The sequence below is a fragment of the Lynx rufus genome, unplaced genomic scaffold (genome assembly GCF_022079265.1).
Source record: "Lynx rufus isolate CCGP_SWC_20201006 ecotype Redwood Valley unplaced genomic scaffold, mLynRuf1.p SCAF_5, whole genome shotgun sequence".
Lineage (NCBI taxonomy): Eukaryota > Metazoa > Chordata > Mammalia > Carnivora > Felidae > Lynx > Lynx rufus.
Genome location: NW_025814867.1, coordinates 124466168 through 124485391, shown reverse-complemented (window position 1 = coordinate 124485391; position 19224 = coordinate 124466168). Strand labels below are relative to the sequence as shown.

At 36.9% G+C, this 19224-nt stretch overlaps 1 protein-coding gene across 2 annotated transcripts in view; it reads right to left on the bottom strand.

The window, feature by feature from the left end:
• Positions 1 to 19224, bottom strand: part of GBE1 (1,4-alpha-glucan branching enzyme 1) — a 267247-nt gene that overhangs the window by 15110 nt on the left and 232913 nt on the right. For both annotated transcript variants that reach the window (XM_047099391.1, XM_047099389.1), the window contains exons 13-14: positions 16086 to 16270; positions 14316 to 14446 (exon numbers count right to left, since the gene is read on the bottom strand). In XM_047099391.1, the coding sequence (XP_046955347.1) occupies positions 14316 to 14446; positions 16086 to 16270 (316 nt within the window). The remainder of the gene's footprint in view (positions 1 to 14315; positions 14447 to 16085; positions 16271 to 19224) is intronic.

Sequence of the window (19224 nt, the reverse complement as noted above, 5' to 3'; positions counted from 1 at the left end):
CCATGCAGATTCAACATTTTTTACAAACACATTGTGCTTTTGAACTCAAAATAATTTTGACTTAGGCTATAAAGAAACACCTTTTCCCAAACTTACTTAATACAGCCTTCAATGGAATCCAATGAAATATACATAAATGGAAAAGATAATTGGAAACTTCAAAGTCCCTGAAAAATAATGACAATTATAAGCAGTAAGTAAGTGTCATCTGTGCTGCCTTGCAGACAGACTGGGATAGGAGAAATCATCCTTTAAGAGTAAAATATGGTGGGTTCATCCACATGCTTTGGGGACCAACAATTACTTTCGAATCCCAATTCTGGCAATTGCTAACTGTGTGTTTCTAAGAAAGTTACAGAACTTCCTAGAGGCTCAGTTTCTCATTGGTAAAACAGAGGTGCCATATCAGAGGCTGAGAAGATTCACTGAAGCAATGTATAACCAGTGTTTAACATTGTGTCTAGTGTTGGGGAAGATTCTCAAATGATTAGCTGCTGTTTATATTATTATTACAGACCCCGGACCATTTAAACTGATGTCATAACAGATGAAAAATGTAAAGAGGGTCTATTTATTCTCTATCTTACTTTTTACACCCAGTTTGGCCTCTTCTTCCTTAGTGACATTTACTTTCATGCCCTTACTCCCTTGACTGTGTTCTCACTAGAATTCTAACACTTTTCCTATTATATAGAAATTTAATATTAAGGATTAGCAAGACAGTACATCAATCTTTTTGAGAACTAGATACTTTTTAAATTTTCAGGTTTTTAAAAAATTTTTATAGGCTTTTAAAAATGTTTATTTATTTTGAGAGACAGAGAGAGGACACACACACACACACACACAAGCAGGGAGGCGCAGAGAAGGAGAGAGAGAATCCAAAGCTGGCTTCATGCTGTCAGCGCCGAGCCCAACGTGGGGCTTGATCTCCTGAAGCTTGCAGTCATGACCTGAGCTGAAATCAAGAGTCAGATGCTCAATCAACTGAGCAACCCTGATGCTCTGAAGTTTTATTTTTTTTTAAAGAAAAGTTCTCCTCAAGCTTCTGAGAAAGATTGGGAAACTACTCTGAATACTCTAACTGAAAACTAGCACCTCCCTACGCCCTCCTGTTCATGTTCTAGTTTTTCACCATACCATTATCAACCTTTAATATACTATAAGCTTAACTATTTCATTTTTCTACCTTTCTTTATTAAAATGCAATATCTTTAAGGGATTTCTGTCTTTACCCACTCCTCTCCTTACTTTCCTACTACCTAAGGCCTGGATTAATACCTGACATATTTATTGAATGGATTTTCTTTTCATTAGATTTTCTTTTCATTATTGGAATATAATTTACATCCTCCTTGGGTTTTGATCTATGAGTGCTTTTGCCAAACCTGGTGAAATAATTTAATACTACTTTGGTTATTAAAAAAACAAAAAAACAAAAACCCAACCTTGATTTTCTTTCATTGTGTTATAGAGTTAATATTTCAGATCTGTACAATATCTCTTCTAATACAATCCCATTTCATTATCTACAAAGTTTTACTTGGACATTTTAAAAGATTTATTTCCTTCTTTTTGGAGCAGTCACAATAGTAAAATAAATGCATGTCAGATTGAGCTAGTTAATTCTTAAAGTGATTGGTATGTGCCCTGGAGACAGCCATTTTATATAATTGTTAGTTTAACTGGATGATTGATTACATATTTACTAAAGTCAGCATATAAAGACCTGTATTATCAACTTGACTGGTTAGCTTTCTTTATACAGATGACTGAACTTAAGCATAGAACATTAAAATGACTAGCCAAAAACCATACATATACATACATACATTAATACATGTATGTTTGTATATAAAACATAAAAAAATACATAAAAAATAATTTGGCAGGGCCAGGGTAGACATCTAGGTATAATATGTTCTACCACTCTATCACCATTGCTACTGAAAGACTGAAAAGTGTATGAACATTAAAATACTTCAACATTTGAAAGCTGATTATTTAGCATTGGTAGTAAACGTTTTTTCTTTATTTGAAGTTATAACTTATGTGTGTAGCTAATGTATATTCCTCTTTCTCTTGTAGGTTTCAGACCAAATAGAAAATCATAATACCCTGGGGCTCACTCAGTGCTTTAGAAAACTAAATGAGAATGGGCTGAGCTAGTTTCCCTAGAAAAACTGTAAAGAAAAGCCTGCAGGCCTGTGTGTGTGTGTGTGCACGTGTGTGTGCGCATGTGTGTGTGCGTGGGCATGTACCCATATGTGCCCCATCACTCCCCGTTATTCCTGAGCACTTCTGGGCACTCAGCCCATAACTATCATAACTGTATCTAGATTGATGACTGTAAGGGAAAAGATTTGAAGTAAACATTTCCCCACAGGCACTAAAAAAATGAGTGACACAGCTTTAAACACACACACATGTGACTGCTAATAAATACATTTTCCAGGGGCATAATGAATCTGATACAGTAGTTTGCAATCATCTTTAAAACAGTCATATTGGTTAATCTTACCAGGTAGACATGCAAAATAATACAAGCAAAGAGCAAAGCTGAGAAGTTATTTCCGCAAAGTGCTTGCTTGTACAATTCAAAATGAAATAACAAATGTTTTGGTATGATAGTCAGACATGGAAATGAATTATATAATTCCAATGAACAAAATTTCTGGCAGGTTTTGAATCAAATTCTATGTAGATTTAATTATTTTTTCATAGTTATTTCACAAATGTGAGCTTTATTTGCAGTATCCAATTATTATTAAAATTCCAAAGTGATGACACTATTATGGTCATGAGAGAGTTAATCGAATGCAGTAATATGATTCCGTATACGCTTTAGGTACATTGAGGCAGCCAGTAGACAAAATGTCACCAGGAGTGAATTTCCTACATTCAAAATTATTAAGGTAAGAAAAGGAAATATATACAATTACATGCTTCTAATATAAATCTACACGGAGGCTCATCTCCCTAAATCTGTCCAAGACTGTGTCTCTTGTGTGTGGCTAAAACAAATCAGAACTCCCATGCTGTAAACCTATGCCGGTGATATGGAGCTCCCATGCATGTCATAACTTCCACCACTCGGGGAAGAACAGGAGCAACAGATTATCAGGAAAGCTGATGAAAGCAGACCTCTTATCCTTCACTTCTTTGTAAGTGTCTTCTTCTGTTCTATGGGATGCTTAATTCTCAAACCCTTTTATCCTTCAGTATCCTTCAGGATCTACACTTTCCCAGTCAGCACTTGAAGCTGAAATATACTTAGGTTTATATCTTGGTTTAATAAAAAAAAAAAATGAGTAGTCATTTTTTTTTCTTAAGAAAGTTATTTTACCCCTAGAAAAGTTTACTTTTAAAATGAGTATATTTGTTAAAAAAAAAAAATCCTATTTAAACTGATCTGTGTTTGAGTATGTTAGAAACTAGGATAGTTTAACACTGTGGAAAAATGACATTTAGTCAGGGTTACCATTAAGTCTTACAAAGAAATGCAAAGAAAACATAAAATTATAAGTAATTAGTGAGACACCCTTTACTGATTTTAATGGCATTTTGACAGGGCAACAAAAAAAGTGAATTATCTGGTGCCCATATGAAAGACTGCTGAAATTAAGGGAAGTAGATTTAAATCACATTTATTCACTTAACTAGGAATATGATCTTGTGAAAGTTATAAATCTTTCTAGTGCTCATATTTAGGTTGAGGATAAGAGAAGTCAAGGTGAATAAAAGCATTCACACACTGTAAAGTGTTATGCAGATTTAATTTTTGGTACTAATTTAGAAACTATGTCCTAAAATATATCTTCTAACCCAACCAATTTTATCTAATTTCAATGGGCTGAACCAGGTCATGCTAGGCTTCTTCTACCTCTCAAAAATCTATGCTTCTATGCTGCTTGGTATTTCCCAGTGGTCATTAAATACCACAGAACTATAGTCGATGTAGGGTACACCTCAGCATAGGAGGGGTGATTAGGGACCATCTTCACAGGGTTGAAGCTCTGAGTGTGTGTGAGTTCTTCAAAGGAAGAGCGCAAAGAAGGAAATAAAATAAAAATTTGGATTTGGACCTGAGGAAACAATAGCACAAAGGGGGTACAGAGGAAAGGGAAATCAAGACAATGCTGCAGCAGATGGAAAAATGGAGTGGGAAAGAAAGGTGAGCCAATGATGCCAGAATGTGGAGAGGATTTAGCCAGGAGAAGACTGAATTCCAGGATGGTAAAAACATAGAAATCACCTTGTGGCGGTGAACTGGGGAGCAGGAAATGAACAAAGTAGGACGTGACAATGTAGATAACAGAGGGGATTTGTAGCTACTTCTCTCATCCTTTCCTTTCCTTCCTTTTTTAAAAAAATACATTTAATTTTTTAAATTAATTTTATTTTATTTGAGAGAGAGAGAGAGAGAGAGAGAGAGAGAGAGAGAGAGAGAGAATGCACAGGTGGGGGACAGGGAGAGAGAGAATCGTAAGCAGGTTCCACACTCAGCATGGAGCACAATGTGAAGCCTGATGAGAAGCCCGATGGAGCGCTTGATTCTACAACCCTGGGATCATGGCCTGAGCTGAAATCAAGAGTCAGATGATCAACCGACTGAGCCACCCAGGCACCCCACCTTTCCTTCTTTTTATGATCAAATTTCTAATGCATTTTTAGGTCAATGATGATGCCAGTAATGTTGGCTATAGCAGGTAACACTGAGCTCATGGCACGTGGAGGACACTATCACTAAGCCTTTCACATGCATTAATGCATTTAATTCTGACAATAATTCCACAAGCAGGTGTTTTAAAGATGAGGAAACCAAGAAACAGTGAGGTTACTTTCATAACACGAATAAGCTGCAGGGAGAACTTGAATGCTTAGACAGTCTTATTCTACCTTCAGAGCACAAGGTTTTTAATGAGAACAAATTTCTCTACATCTGCAAATATAAGAACTGGAAATACAACTACTGAGCCATTGGGAGATAAAAATGTTACAGTAAAGTTTCTCAGGATCCACATAAGAGTGAAACCATATGGTATCTGTCTTTCTCTGTATGGCTTATTTCACTTAGCATCACACTCTCCAGTTCCATCCACGTTGCTACAGAAGGCCATATTTCATTTTTTCTCATTGCCACGTAGTATTCCATTGTGTATATAAACCACAATTTCTTTATCCATTCATCAGTTGATGGACATTTAGGCTCTTACAGAAACCCATGGGGGAGGGGAAGGAAAAAAAAAAAAAAAAAAAAAGGACGTTAGAGTGGGAGAGAGCCAAAGCATAAGAGACTGTTAAAAACTGAGAACAAACTGAGGGTTGATGGGGGGTGGGAGGGAGGGGCGGGTGGGTGATGGGTATTGAGGAGGGCACCTTTTGGGATGAGCACTGGGTGTTGTATGGAAACCAATTTGTCAATAAACTTCATATAAAAAAAAAAGTTACAGTAAGAGAACAAACTGAAGAAAATAATGTTTCAGAATCAGAAAAGAGGGCTACCATCAGACAAACATATTTTTCGTGTTTTCCTTAGCTAGGAAGAAAGACAGAGTGTTGAAAGGGAAGGTACTAAAGGGAAAATAATTGACTATCTCTAAATATAAACTGATGGAGAAAAAAAAATTACAGGAACATTTATAATTTTACAGACAAAATAATTTTCTGTCTTAATGTTCCTGTAATGAAACACTTATTGTGCACCAGTAAAAGGTAATATGATTGCATTTCATTAAGTTATACGTCAATTAAATAATTATTCTCAGTAACGTCTAAAGAATATTTTCCTTATTCAATAATACCGTATAGCAACCAAAAAGAATCAATTAATTTCACAAATAAACCTCACATACATAATAGGAATCATTGAGATATGTTCCCACCATTCGGCCAACCAATACTATATTAATAGAATTAGAAATGGTTTTTACACATGGTTATAACTGAAGCCACTGTTTCCAAGAACACACGGTGTATAGCTCTACTTTTGCCACCCTTCTCTGGAGAAGCAGAAACTCTTCTTTTGGTTGTGGCATCCATATATTTAATAAGTACATTAATTGTAGTGACCCAGTAATTGTATCATGGTTTAATTTTAAGAACCTTCTGGAGTATTCAGGTAGCATTTTCACGTATAAATGAAACACTGACTATTCAACTTGATCCTGTGAGATTCTCAGTTAGAACAGCTTAACAGAAAATGATGAAAATGAAAATACCTCACATATATAAGATCTAAACAGCATTCTGGCATACAGGAGATATTTTACTGAAAAAAACAAACAAACAAACAAACAAAAACAAAAGCAAAAAAGCTAATTTCTACTGAGATCCAGAAGGAAAACGTAATTTAAAATTCAGTATTAGAAATTTATTTTAGACACAGGATGTTCTCTTAAAAAAAAAAAAAACTGGCATCAGATATAAAGAAAGGTGATGAATACAATTATACAACTTTTTTTTTTTTTGTTTTGTTTTTTAAGTAGTAGAGAACCATCTGTTTTGGACTACTTAAATACAGGACTATTTTTTTTTTTTCAACGTTTATTTATTTTTGGGACAGAGAGAGACAGAGCATGAACGGGGGAGGGGCAGAGAGAGAGGGAGACACAGAATCGGAAACAGGCTCCAGGCTCTGAGCCATCAGCTCAGAGCCCGACGCGGGGCTCGAACTCACGGACCGCGAGATCGTGACCTGGCTGAAGTCGGATGCTTAACCGACTGCACCACCCAGGCGCCCCGAGGACTATTTTAAAAGAAAGGTTAGACATGGAATTTTTCAGGCCAATCTTTTCTTTTTAGATTTTCTCCTTCTATGGTTGCAATGCTGTTCCCTATGAAAGGAAAAGGTTTACTAAGTGAGATAATAAGTGTAAAGTATTTGCAAAGTGCACTGTACATAGGAAGTTTATAAGGGAGGGTAGATCTTATTATGAAAGTCTGTTCAGCAAATATTCGGACAATATACTCTAGTGTGTTAATTTTGAATATTACAAAATCATGATGTATCTTCTTGACAATATTTGATCAAGTTTCCCTTTATACCATTTAATATCTACTTTAAGGGAAAAGCAATAAATTCTAGTTAACTTTCGTGTTTTAATTATTTAATTAAAGAACTCCAGGGGTTCTTTTGCTATTAGGTAGCTGTTATCTTCCATCCATCCATCTATCCATTCATCCATATGTCTGTCCATCCACCCAGCTATCCAACACCCATCCAGCCATCCACTTCTGTCTGCCCATCCTTCTACTCATCATTATCCATCCATCCAACAAAAATTTAGCTTTATGTGTACCCAATACATTTTCAAAAAAACTTAAAGCATTTCTGTAAGTTTATTTATTTTGAGAGACAGAGAACACGAGCGGGATAGGAACAGAGAGAAAGGGGAGAGAGAGAATCTCAAGCAGGCTCTGTGCTGTCAGCACAGAGGCCAATGTGGGGCTCTACCCCACAAACTGTCAGATAATATGACCTGAGTTGAAACCAAGAGTTAGGGGCTTAACTGCCTGAGTCACCCAGGCGCTCCGAGTACCTAATACGTTTTAGCTAAAGATATAATTGCTAATGTGCGGGTAAAACTCTTAGTCTTACATGTATCTTGTCATCAATTTCCACATACTAGTACCTTTTTTTACAGATTAGTAACAATAATCAACCTGGGCACACATGTTTTTCTGCCCATTAGCAATACAATTATTAGGTAAGTATGTATTGTTTTTAAAGGTTATAACAATGTTTTTGATTTCTTTCTCCCCCACAAATGGACAAGAAATAGAGGACAGAAATCTTGACTGAGCTATTGTTAGATGAATTTCTGGAACCAGAGGAGACCATTCCCAAACAACTGAACTATTAAACAAAAAATGCCAGAAATGCTGTTGAATATCTCAGAGCACTGAGTGAGATGCTACATAGCACTCAGACATTTAAGAAAAAAAGAAAAAGAAAAAGAAAAAAAAGAAAGAAAGAAAAGACAAAAAAAACACTTAAAACCATTTGTGTTTTAAGGGCCTGCTCATTATTCATTACTGCCTATAGTCTTATGAATATATATTAAGCCAATCTAAAATTGTTACAGCAGTGGCAATATTTTAATCATGCAAAATATTTTCTTACTCTGTGATTCATCTTAAATTCCTGGGTAGAAAAATGATGCTAAATCATAGGCTCTTTATTGCCAGTGGAGGTGGGGATATGCATCTGTCATTATCACTAAATCACAGGGACTGTTGGACAGTGTTTAACAATAAAAAATGATCAAAAGGACCTCTAGATAATGTTTAAACGTATTACTATCATCTTGAAACTAAAGAGGGCTAACCTGGCAATGAATGTACATTCACTTTGAAGCTATAAAAACAAAAGTAGGACCTATATTAAATATGAAATTGTTAGTAGGATTATCTCTGCTCACATAAAAAATAGCATCATTAAATTGTAGTATAGAGTAAAAACACACATACACACACACAGAAAAGAAACATGCTTACATCTGTTCAAAGTCATTGTTGTAGATCTTTTATGAGAAAACTTTGTATATTTTAACACGTTTTTCTTTTTTTTAACCAAAACATATATAACCTGGAAAACCAGGTTGAGATGCTCTTATTTTTTGGTCCAGAAATTAACCTTTATATATAAATTCTTGATGGAATGTGACATTTAGCTAATCCAAAATTAAGTCCTTTGTTTTTGTTTGTAGCATAAAGCATAGCTTCTATTAAGCACAGTGTTACATAACCATGCTTCAAAGGCTTCTGTAAACTAAGCAACGCACAGCAACCTCTCTGCCTTCAGCAATCACACTCCAGTGAATCATCCAAGTGACCTTATTTGCTCATTAGAAACTCTGTGTACAGGTTGCAAATGTCAGAGTCTGAATTTACATCTTAAAAAGTACATCTTGCGGCAGTTTAATGAAAATATTTCAAAGATCTCGGGTCAGCTTCAACTATTTACTCATCTGTTCCCTTCGCTTTAAATATTTTTGGCTGGGATTCACATGTTTTTCACAAGCCATACTTCATGATCACTCCTCTTAACATTTCAGGATTGTAACAGTTTAAAGCGCCATGTGGAAAGGAGGCCGCCCATACACTATTGTTTCCGCCCCCGTCTCAGCATGGTGACAAATAATTTAAAAACATTTTATTTTAGTGTTGTTCATGCTCTCGGAACAGTGTGAATCTGCACATCCCAAGACACACACATTACAAATAAGGTGTGGAGGCTTCAAGTTGACTCTGAATGTTATACAATAACCTTAAATTGATGTGATGCCTTGAAGGAGTTTGTTTGGCTTTGGATATGGAATGAGGACACATTCATATTCTACTTGAGAATACAGAAAAATTCCCTCGACTGCAGTATGTACATGTTACTCAGGGGTTATGAGGAAGAATTTCTGGGAAAGAACCTTTGGGGGTGATGGCGGGATGCTGAGGGAAGTTAGTTGAAGACAGAGAAGCTTGCCTATGCTGTGAATTTGTGTATAATTTTCTCATGCTACCTACTGCCCCATAGAACCATATGTAAATTATTTCAAGCATTCTAGAAATAAGTCATCATTGGCAAATACCACTATTGCTACCGCCCCTAACCACACGTAGGCACCCATGAACTGAAAGAGGCACCATGGCATAGTAGAAAGGACATGAGCTTGGCAGTACACTGCTCAACCTTTATCAGCTGGGGGCCGGAGGGAAATTAGGCAGTTACTTAAGGGCCTGACTTTACTGACCTGTCACACGAGGCTAACATAACCTACCTCACAGAGCTGCTGGGAATACGAAACTGGATACTTATTAAAAATGCCCAGGTAGGGCACCTGAGTGGCTCAGTCGTTACGCACCCCACTCTTGATTTTGGCTCAGGTCGTGATCTCACAGTTCATGGGTTCAAGGCCTGCACTGGGCTTTGTGCTGAGAGCGTGGAACCTGTTTGGGATTCTCTCTCTGCCCCTCTCCTTCTTGTGTGCCCTCTCTCTCACTCTTTCTCTCTCTCTCAAATAAATAAATAAATAAACATTTAAAAAACATAAACAACTTTTTAAAAAATGGCCAGCAAACACAAGGTCCTCAAAAGAGGTCCCCTAGCATCCACTCCTTCATATCACTCAAAATGTGGTATCATCATTTGTATTATTCAAAATGGATTAGAAAGAACAGTTTGTCCTTGGGGGCTTAGCAGTTTTCCTTTTGATTCAATGCTGATTTGATGACATTCTAAGTGAAGAAATGTGATGAAAGACAATAATGATTCTGATAATATTAATGACATTATGGTTTTTTTTTTCTTCTTTCTTTCTCTACAGCTAAACAATATTAAATCGCAGGCAAATATGACAGATTAAGTAAATGTTTTTTATCTTCCTAGGTATGAAATGTGTGACCTGCCTACTTGTCCGGTATATTTAGATATGAGTTCTGCATCACCCGCATTGCTATTTACTAATTAAAGAATGTTGGTGGTTAAGAGACCAATGTGAGACAGTGTATAAGCAAAGTGTATTCACTGGTTTTTTGTTTTGTTTTGTTTTTAATTTTCTGGAATACAGCTATAGATTCCTTTTGCAGAAACATTACTATGTCCCTTAGCAGTACCATTAAGACCACATTTCAAAATCTTAGTGATACACATCAGACTTCTCTTTTAGCTTTCCGAAATGTATCATCTTATTCTGAAGTGATAGTTAAGGGCATCCTTATAGTGTTTCTTCTACTTTGCCTGGCATTGTCCCCAAAATAGTTCACCTTACAACAGTTTCTTGGGAAGACAGTCACCACCTATTTCTACAGATTTGAGTGAAAGTTGATGTCTTGCTATTTGATAGACACACAGGATATACAGGTTCAAAAAACGGAACTTGCTCAAGAATTCAGACATGTTACCTATTCGTGGTTTATATTTCACAGTGACAGAAAAAGTTCAAATGATGTCTTTAGAAACTTTAAGTTTGTTCTGGCACCAAATCCTACTTTGCAGGGAATTAAAAATTTGATGAATTTCTTGACTTGATTAATATAGCCAATCTTGCCACTGTGAATTCTTCACAGTGAAAATCTGTATTCAATTCACTGGCTCAGGAGTTGGAAATACCGATGGCACAGGACAATTCGGCAAAGTCAGAAAACACAGCATAGAAATCCTAATTTTTTTTTTGTATTTTCCATATCTGAAATGATTCTAGAATGCTGAGCTACAATGCCTTTTAAAGGTATAGGACTAAAGTCAGAAAGATGAAAGACCGAAAAGAAATGAGACTTGTAAAATGCTAAGGATAATAAAGAGAACTCTTAAAGCTAAGCTTGAAACAATAAGAGCTGAAAGAAAGCATAGATGTATCTGCTGCTGATGGAAGACGGTATGATCGTAACATTAGTAACAGAGAACTGTTATCTTCCCCATTAACAGGTTAGAGGCAAAAACCAAAACATATATTCCAGAATTCCAGAATTCTAAACATCATCATTGAAATTCTATGTACCTCCATTTATTAAAATCCCAAATGAAAACTTATATTTTACATACACATATATATATTTTTTAAGTGAGCTCTGTGCCCAATATGGGGTTTGAACTCCCAACACCTAGATCAAGAGTCACATGCTCTACTGACTGAGCCAGCCAGGTGCCCCTAAACTTATATTTTCTATTCCCCTAACTGGTTACTCCACCTTGCTTTGCTATCCTAAATAATTATACCACTACCATTCTTCCCCTTGTTCAAAATGAAACCTTATATTTTCTCTTCTACATCCCAAGTCCAAACAACTGCTGAGTTCTTTCACAAGAAAGCAGTTCTATCCTATTGTCATTCCTTCAGCTCATGCCCTAATTATCTTTTACTGTACTGTAATTTCTCATAATTAATATCTGTACTTCCAATCTGTTTCCTCAAGAAAGCTCTCTTATACACTGGGTACATGAGAACTTTTCCTAAAGCATACATTCTTATCAAGTAGTTCCCCAGCTCAAAAACCTTCAGTGACTCACTATGAAACTATGGAAAAAAGTCTAAACTAATTAATATGGCACTGAAATCTTCTATTAGGTGATCTCAATCTATCTTTTCGGCTTTATCTCTTAGTATTCCTTTTTAAGGTCATCATTCTCCAATTAATTCATTGTGCTATTCATTAAGCATGTTCTATGATTTCCAACAGCTGAGATGGCCTCCCTTACTTTTTTTCTACAATTTTCTACAATTTTATCCTTTTCTCAATGTCCAGGCTTAACAGTCTTTTCCTTAAATGAGTCAATCCATCTATCAATTTCTCTCTCATACTCTTTCTTTTTTCTTTTACTTATCTCCTGTTCTCCCATGGAACCTTCCCAGTCCCTTCTCATTTACTGCATTATGCCTTACAACCTAGTTTGTTTTCATACATCTCTTCTCCCCCACTGGCTTAGGGTCAAGGACAGTTGCTTAACAAAGGCTGCAGTTGATCCCAAGTGTACTGTAAATTGTAAATGTATTTTGGCTTGATTATAAAAATTATATTTTGACTGTATTTTTATTATATCACATTTTCAGGTATAGAAAGATTTAGTGTAGGGCATTAGCAGTTTGGGGCTGAGAAGGGTCATGTTATGAGTTGCTATACATCTAGTATTTATTTGCATTTCTTTACAGAAATGGTGAGTACATTTGCTTCTTGGAACAGTATAGCTATTCTTCAGTGCAGGTAATCCCATCACATTGATGGGAGCATTTTATATGTTAACTGGGGCACATTTGGGCTAGTAGTCACAGCCACAGCCATCTCTCCTATGCTCTGAAGTCATGTGGAACTGTGCTCTGCTGGGAAGGAAAAGGGCAGGGAACCATCGCTCACCACACTCAATGTCACGGAATATCACAGGGTAGTGGTAACTGCTGTGGGCTACTTAACTAGATAGCACTGTCCTGTTCTTTACTGTTGGAGAAATGGTCTGTCTGGGTAACCACTTCACTTCCAGAATCCTACTTCCCGAGTCCACTTTCTACTTCCTGGAAACCCAAGGTAGTTCTCTTGATCAATAAGCCAGTTATGGTGATATAATTCTACCTCCTAGAAATGTCTTTGAGGATGTGAGACTGAATTCTGGTCAACAGAAAATAAAAGAAAGTTTCCTAAAGTGACTTCATTCTTAAAAAGAGGAAAAAAAAAATCTATTTCCCTTATGTTGTGTCTGAAGGTTACGTTTGGAACCATAGCTGTTGTCTTATAACTATAGCAGGTACCACCCTGTGAACCTGGCACCTTGAGAGTTGAAAGCAAAAAGAAAGAATGAACCAGGGAACTTCGTGATATTGTCACAATGCAGGGGTCACACTACCTCAGGGCTTATTATGTGGCCAAATACATCCTTCCTGACCGTTCGAGTCAACTGAATAGGGAGTTTCTTATACTGTAGCTAGAGATACCCTGACACATCGGACTTCATAGTGGCACGAGGCACCTGCTCAGGTGGCAGATGGTGATCACTGGTAGGACTTCAGGGAAGAACACTATTTACACTGCCTGCTTCAAAATCTGTGTTGGGTTGTTGCGAGGTCCTGAATCTTTTTTTTTTTTTTTTCATGGATCTGGTAAATCATAATGTCCTTAAAATACACTGAACTTTCCCTTTTGCAACATTTACCACACTTAAAATTCCTAACATTTTTATTCTTCACTAGTTTAAAAGCTCCATAAGGGCAGTGAGTGTATCTGCCAGGAGAATTCCTGTATTTACAGGACCTAGCAAAGCGCTGACACACCAGTGTTCAATAAGCAGACACTCAGCAAATATCTGGGAAATGAATACATGAATGACTAAATGAACATCAGAAGCATTCTCTTTGTCATTTCCTTTGCTCACACTCCTATGCCCTGGTTCCTCACTTTTTCAGGCCTTCAAAAGTGAGCTATGTCCTGCATTGGAGGAGACAGGAAAGAGAAAAGGGAAGGAAGCCATCTTTACAGCTATCGTCTCCATCCTCGGTGGAGAAGGGGAAAGGAGATGATTCTCAAAGGCAACTTACAAAATATTTTCCTAGAGAAAAACTACAGTCATCTCCTGAAGTGCATATGGGATCAAAATATCATTTAAAAAAAAATGTTCAGAATCATACTTTTTAGAACCAGGATGAAGCTTAGGATTGATTCAGCATAAGAGAGCTGAGCAAAGATTTACCAATCAACTATTTCAAGTTCCTCATTTTTCAAAAGAGGAACTGAGAGCTACTGTCACCAAGATCAGCATTAGTCTTTCTTAGTTTCTATGATGTAATAAATAATTGAAAGCAGACAGTAACATTCACTGGCAACAAAAAGGATATTTTCCTGGCAATGTTGTTCCAACTCGGTAATCAGTGTAGCTCTTGCTTGGATGAAAGTTGAAAATAAAAACAAGGCCTGCTCTCTCAAAAGCGATGATCTTATTGCCTTCGTGCTTTTCACTCACATAGGCCTGCAAGAATTAACACATACATCACATCTAAATAATACCTAGATGCTGTTATAAGCAGATTATGTATTAAAAAGTGTTTTGGTCTTTATTGATAGCCCTGTTAGCTATTAAGTCAACAAGTGAAAATGCCAGTCCATTATGTTTTTTAACATGTTGCAATAGTGTCATATCAAACTGTAACGATAGTCTCAAAAATGGCTTAAAGTATAAAAATCTCACTAGCTATAGACAACTTCAAACAAAGCATAGATGATTAACATTGTGGCTCAGGTTTTAAGAACACAGTATGTATGCTACATGTAAAATGTGTGTGTGTGTGTGTGTGTGTGTGTGTGTGTGTGCGCACGCGCGCGTGCACACACGCTCGTACGCATGCTGGATCTGTTTACAAGTGAATTTTCTTTAAGACTTTTAGTCTCCAGACTAATGACTTAAGCTACACAAAATTACATTTTAAAATAAAATGTAACATTGTTATTGTACTGAGATTTCTGAAGTTGTAGTTATCTTAAAAACTTTACATTATTGCCCACCTTTGTCAGATTCAATGGCAACATAATGTTCTTTACAGTGTATCTCTTTTTTTTCTAATAAAAGAGAAGGTCTAAAAAGAAATTATATCTACAAGGTCTCCCATGTTATACATCATGTTTTCAGTAGGCAGTGAGAAGCCTTTGCTTTTTCAACACCACCCCCTTGCAGCTCCAGCTTTGAAAGGACTTATTTCCATGCATATCAGCAGAGCCACTCTTGGTAATTTAGCAATGTGAACTAAGACTCTAGAGTAAACAGCATGCCTTTTGGTATTCAACATTGTTCCTGTTGAAAAGGAGCATCATTTTGCTCTCTCTTTTGGAAATTGCATTACTAATAAATGTGATTAGGGCATTCGTGTCATGTAGCCAATCTTAGTGAATATATAAGTACCTTTGTTCAACCATTAAAAAAAAAATCATAGACACCAAAGTAAAAACACATCAACAGTAATTTCAAACAGCACCAGTAAAAAGTAAATGGATTATAAGTAACACATACTATATGCTAATTTTTGCAAGGGAAAAAAGCCTGTATAAAATTTGCACCTGTTAATTACATTTTCTAAAACTTATTGAAAATGGGGACTTTAATTCCAGAGGAGAATCAAGCTCATGAAAAATACAAAACAGCATGCAGGTGTAATGGCATCTAGTGAGATGACAAGTTAGAGCAGTAAAGGAAGGAGGGGCGGGGGGAAGAATAAAGAAATCTACATGTTGTCCGAGTAGTCTCTTTATGACAGCAAAATTATTTATGTAAAGAAAAACAGTCAAAACAATTAAGATGTTTCTACAGCAATTTCCAAAATGGACTCCATGCCGAGCTTTTGTCATTTATTTTAACCAAATGAAATAAAAATTACTAAATTTAAACAGCAACAAACTAAACAGGAGAGTAAACAGGGCATTATGTTTAAGATTTTCATTATCTATCGGAGAGACTTCAATGACATGTTTTGACAACCTGAAGTATGTTACAGGGCACTACACACTGAATAATAAAGTGCTGTTTAAAAGATCTGCATATAGATTTAAATCGATTGCCATTCCAAGCATGTACAACATTGGTGACTAAAACATAACATTTAGAATAAAGAGCTTACCTGTGGAGCTGAAAGCCAACCACATCTTTCTTCCAATTTATTCATATCCCTGTCAAAGTTATTTAGGAACTTATAGCGAAGGAGGTCATCATCAGTTAAATGAAACTGCCTTCTGGCATAATGGTAGCTCTCATTATTTCCTTTTCTTGGGAAGTCTAACCATTCAGGATGGCCAAATTCATTACCTGTGTGGAAGAACACATGTAAGCCTCACCCAGTAATATTAGCATTTCTTCCTAAGGTGACTAAATAATTATATCTGTTAAAGTCCTTAAAATCAGTGTAGGTTATAATTTACTATAGCTGCACCCTGTGAAGGATGTACAACCCTGCTTCAAAGACAGCACAGGGCAGCACAAAGGGTACCGACCGCATCTAGACCCAGAATTTCAGGGTCTGGTGTTAGTCCGGCCACATAGCTCTTGCAACCTTTGTAACATACCTTTTCGTCACGCAAAACTGAGACCAGTTATCTCTATCATACTTATTTCATCTCTGAAATAAACCCACTAGCTCTGAGTAACTTCAAAAATCTGTTTCCATAATTTCTGTAATCTGTACAATGCTTTACAATTTCCAAAGGCTTTGGAGGCACATTATATTTTGATTCTCAGTGGGAATCTTTGTTATATCCATCTCACAGATGAGAAATCCAGAGCGTTGGACAGTTCAGAGAATTGCCCAAGCTCGCACAGATAATAAGTACAAAAAACAACTATTACAAGTTAGTTCTGATTAAAATCCAAAGGTTTTAATGAGGTGCTTTCTACCTCATCTCCACATTAGGCAAGTACGTTTTAAACTTCAGGTGCCGTAGAAACCCAAGTCTTCACTCTTTTATTCATTTTTCCTTATTTCTTTCTCAGATCCATGTGTTACCATTAGATGTATATCTTTAATTTCAACTGCATGTGTGTGTGTGTGTATGTGTGTGTGTGTGTGTGTGTGTATGCATGTGCTTACCTAGGACACTTGATTTAGAACTATTTAAATATTATTTCTCATTATAATGATGAGAACCAGAAAGTCAATACACTTGAAAAATGAAATATAATAGTAACACCCACATATTCTTCATTCTCAAAATTGAATTTAGATATTGGTTGTCTAATAGATTGGCCCTTATTGTTTTCCCCAAGGTGGATTTCTACTTTACAGTTTTTTTCCCTTAAAAATTAAGTACTACTTTCCAAAATTTACTTTCATTTGCCACTTTAATGCTGCAATTTTCTGAGTCACAAGTTTCTCCTTTGTGTTAGAAAGTACTATAGCCAATACGAGTGTCCTACTTTAATGAAACTAATACAATGATATTCCAATAAGTAAAAACTAGGAAACTAGGATGCAATTCAAAATGATTTACTGTAGACTTGCTTTAAAATGGTAACCTCGGGGCGCCTGGGTGGCTCAGTCGGTTAAGCATCCGACTTCAGCTCAGGTCACGATCTCGCGGTCCCTGAGTTCGAGCCCCGCGTCGGGCTCTGGGCTGATGGCTCAGAGCCTGGAGCCTGCTTCCGATTCTGTGTCTCCCTCTCTCTTTGCCCCTCCCCCGTTCATGCTCTGTCTCTCTCTGTCTCAAAAATAAATAAACGTTAAAAAAAAATTTAAAAAAAAATGGTAACCTCTGCTAAGAAATGCTGCAATTTACATTTAACTGTTTGAGACCAAAGTCATTAGAATAAAAATAATATCCAAACAAATATATCTATAGCAGTTTCATAACAAAGTGTCTACAAACATTTTGCTGAATTCTAGCATTTCAGTCTAAATTTTTTTTTTTTTTAACGTTTATTTATTTTTGGGACAGAGAGAGACAGAGCATGAATGGGGGAGGGGCAGAGAGAGAGGGAGACACAGAATCGGAAACAGGCTCCAGGCTCTGAGCCATCAGCCCAGAGCCCGACGCGGGGCTCGAACTCACGGACCGCGAGATCGTGACCTGGCTGAAGCCGGACGCTTAACCGACTGCGCCACCCAGGCGCCCCTCTAGCATTTCAGTCTAAATATTTCTTACTATTTTGCCTGCTATGTGAAGAGGAGGGAACTGGATTTCTGATTCTATGGGTCTATATTTACTGTAGGATATCTTCAAGTGACATAAGGAATTTTCCTCTGCCGCGCTTAGGAGTCCTGCTTAGGTCTGGAGCCTGATTCACAGCAGTCCATGGGGTACCTGCTTGATCATCCATTTAGTTGGCAAACTCATGCACCTTCAGAATTGTAGTCGAGCACATTCTTTACTGATAAGGAAGATACTGCCAGCCTGGGGGAAATTAGATGTCTAAGTACTAGTGAGATTTCAACTAGTGGAGAACTTTGGAAAGACTAGAAATGACAAGATGTAGCTAAAGTTTAGTAGCCTACATATTGGATCCAGCCTTTCTATAGGCACAATACTTTTACTTTGGTATGGCCGTGATCTCTGGGTTGACTACCATATTAATCAGCAATTCCTTTAGCCTTTTCTGGGGGAGACTTTTACATCATTGCCAACATGATTATCACACAGAGGCAGCAGCAAATGCTTAATGTCTCTTAGTATCTGTCAGGCACATGCATTGCACATGAATTAATTCATTCCATCTTCAACAACACTAAAGTAGGTAGTATTACTGTCCCAAGTTTATAAGTAAGGAAACTACAGCATAGAAAGTTATTAAGTAGAGGGACCTATGAACCCAGACAGTCTGGTGTCAGCACCCTGACTCTTAACTCCACCATATTGTCAGAAATAAATACCAGGGAAATACAGTGCAAAGAATGACCAACCTCTCCTACATGGACAGATTCCAAGCTAATGGAATGCCATGCACAGATGCATTGGAGCGAGAAGGTGAGATGTAGTGAAGAGTTGGTCTAGCCATGAAACAGGGTTAGTGGCGGGGAGAAGTGGGACAGACAGGATTAGGTTAGATTAGGACAGGCCTCATAAAATTTGGACCTTACATTACAGGCAATAGGGAACTAAAGGCTATTTTCTAAGTTGGGGAATGAGGAGTCCAAATGCATTTATTATTAAAATACCTTGACGGTGTGAAAAAAGACACTGGATATTGGGGATAGTTGAATAGTACAAAAACTAACATGGAATCCAAAATATAAGGTAAGAGATGACAAGAGGCAGCAGGAAGAAGGAAAA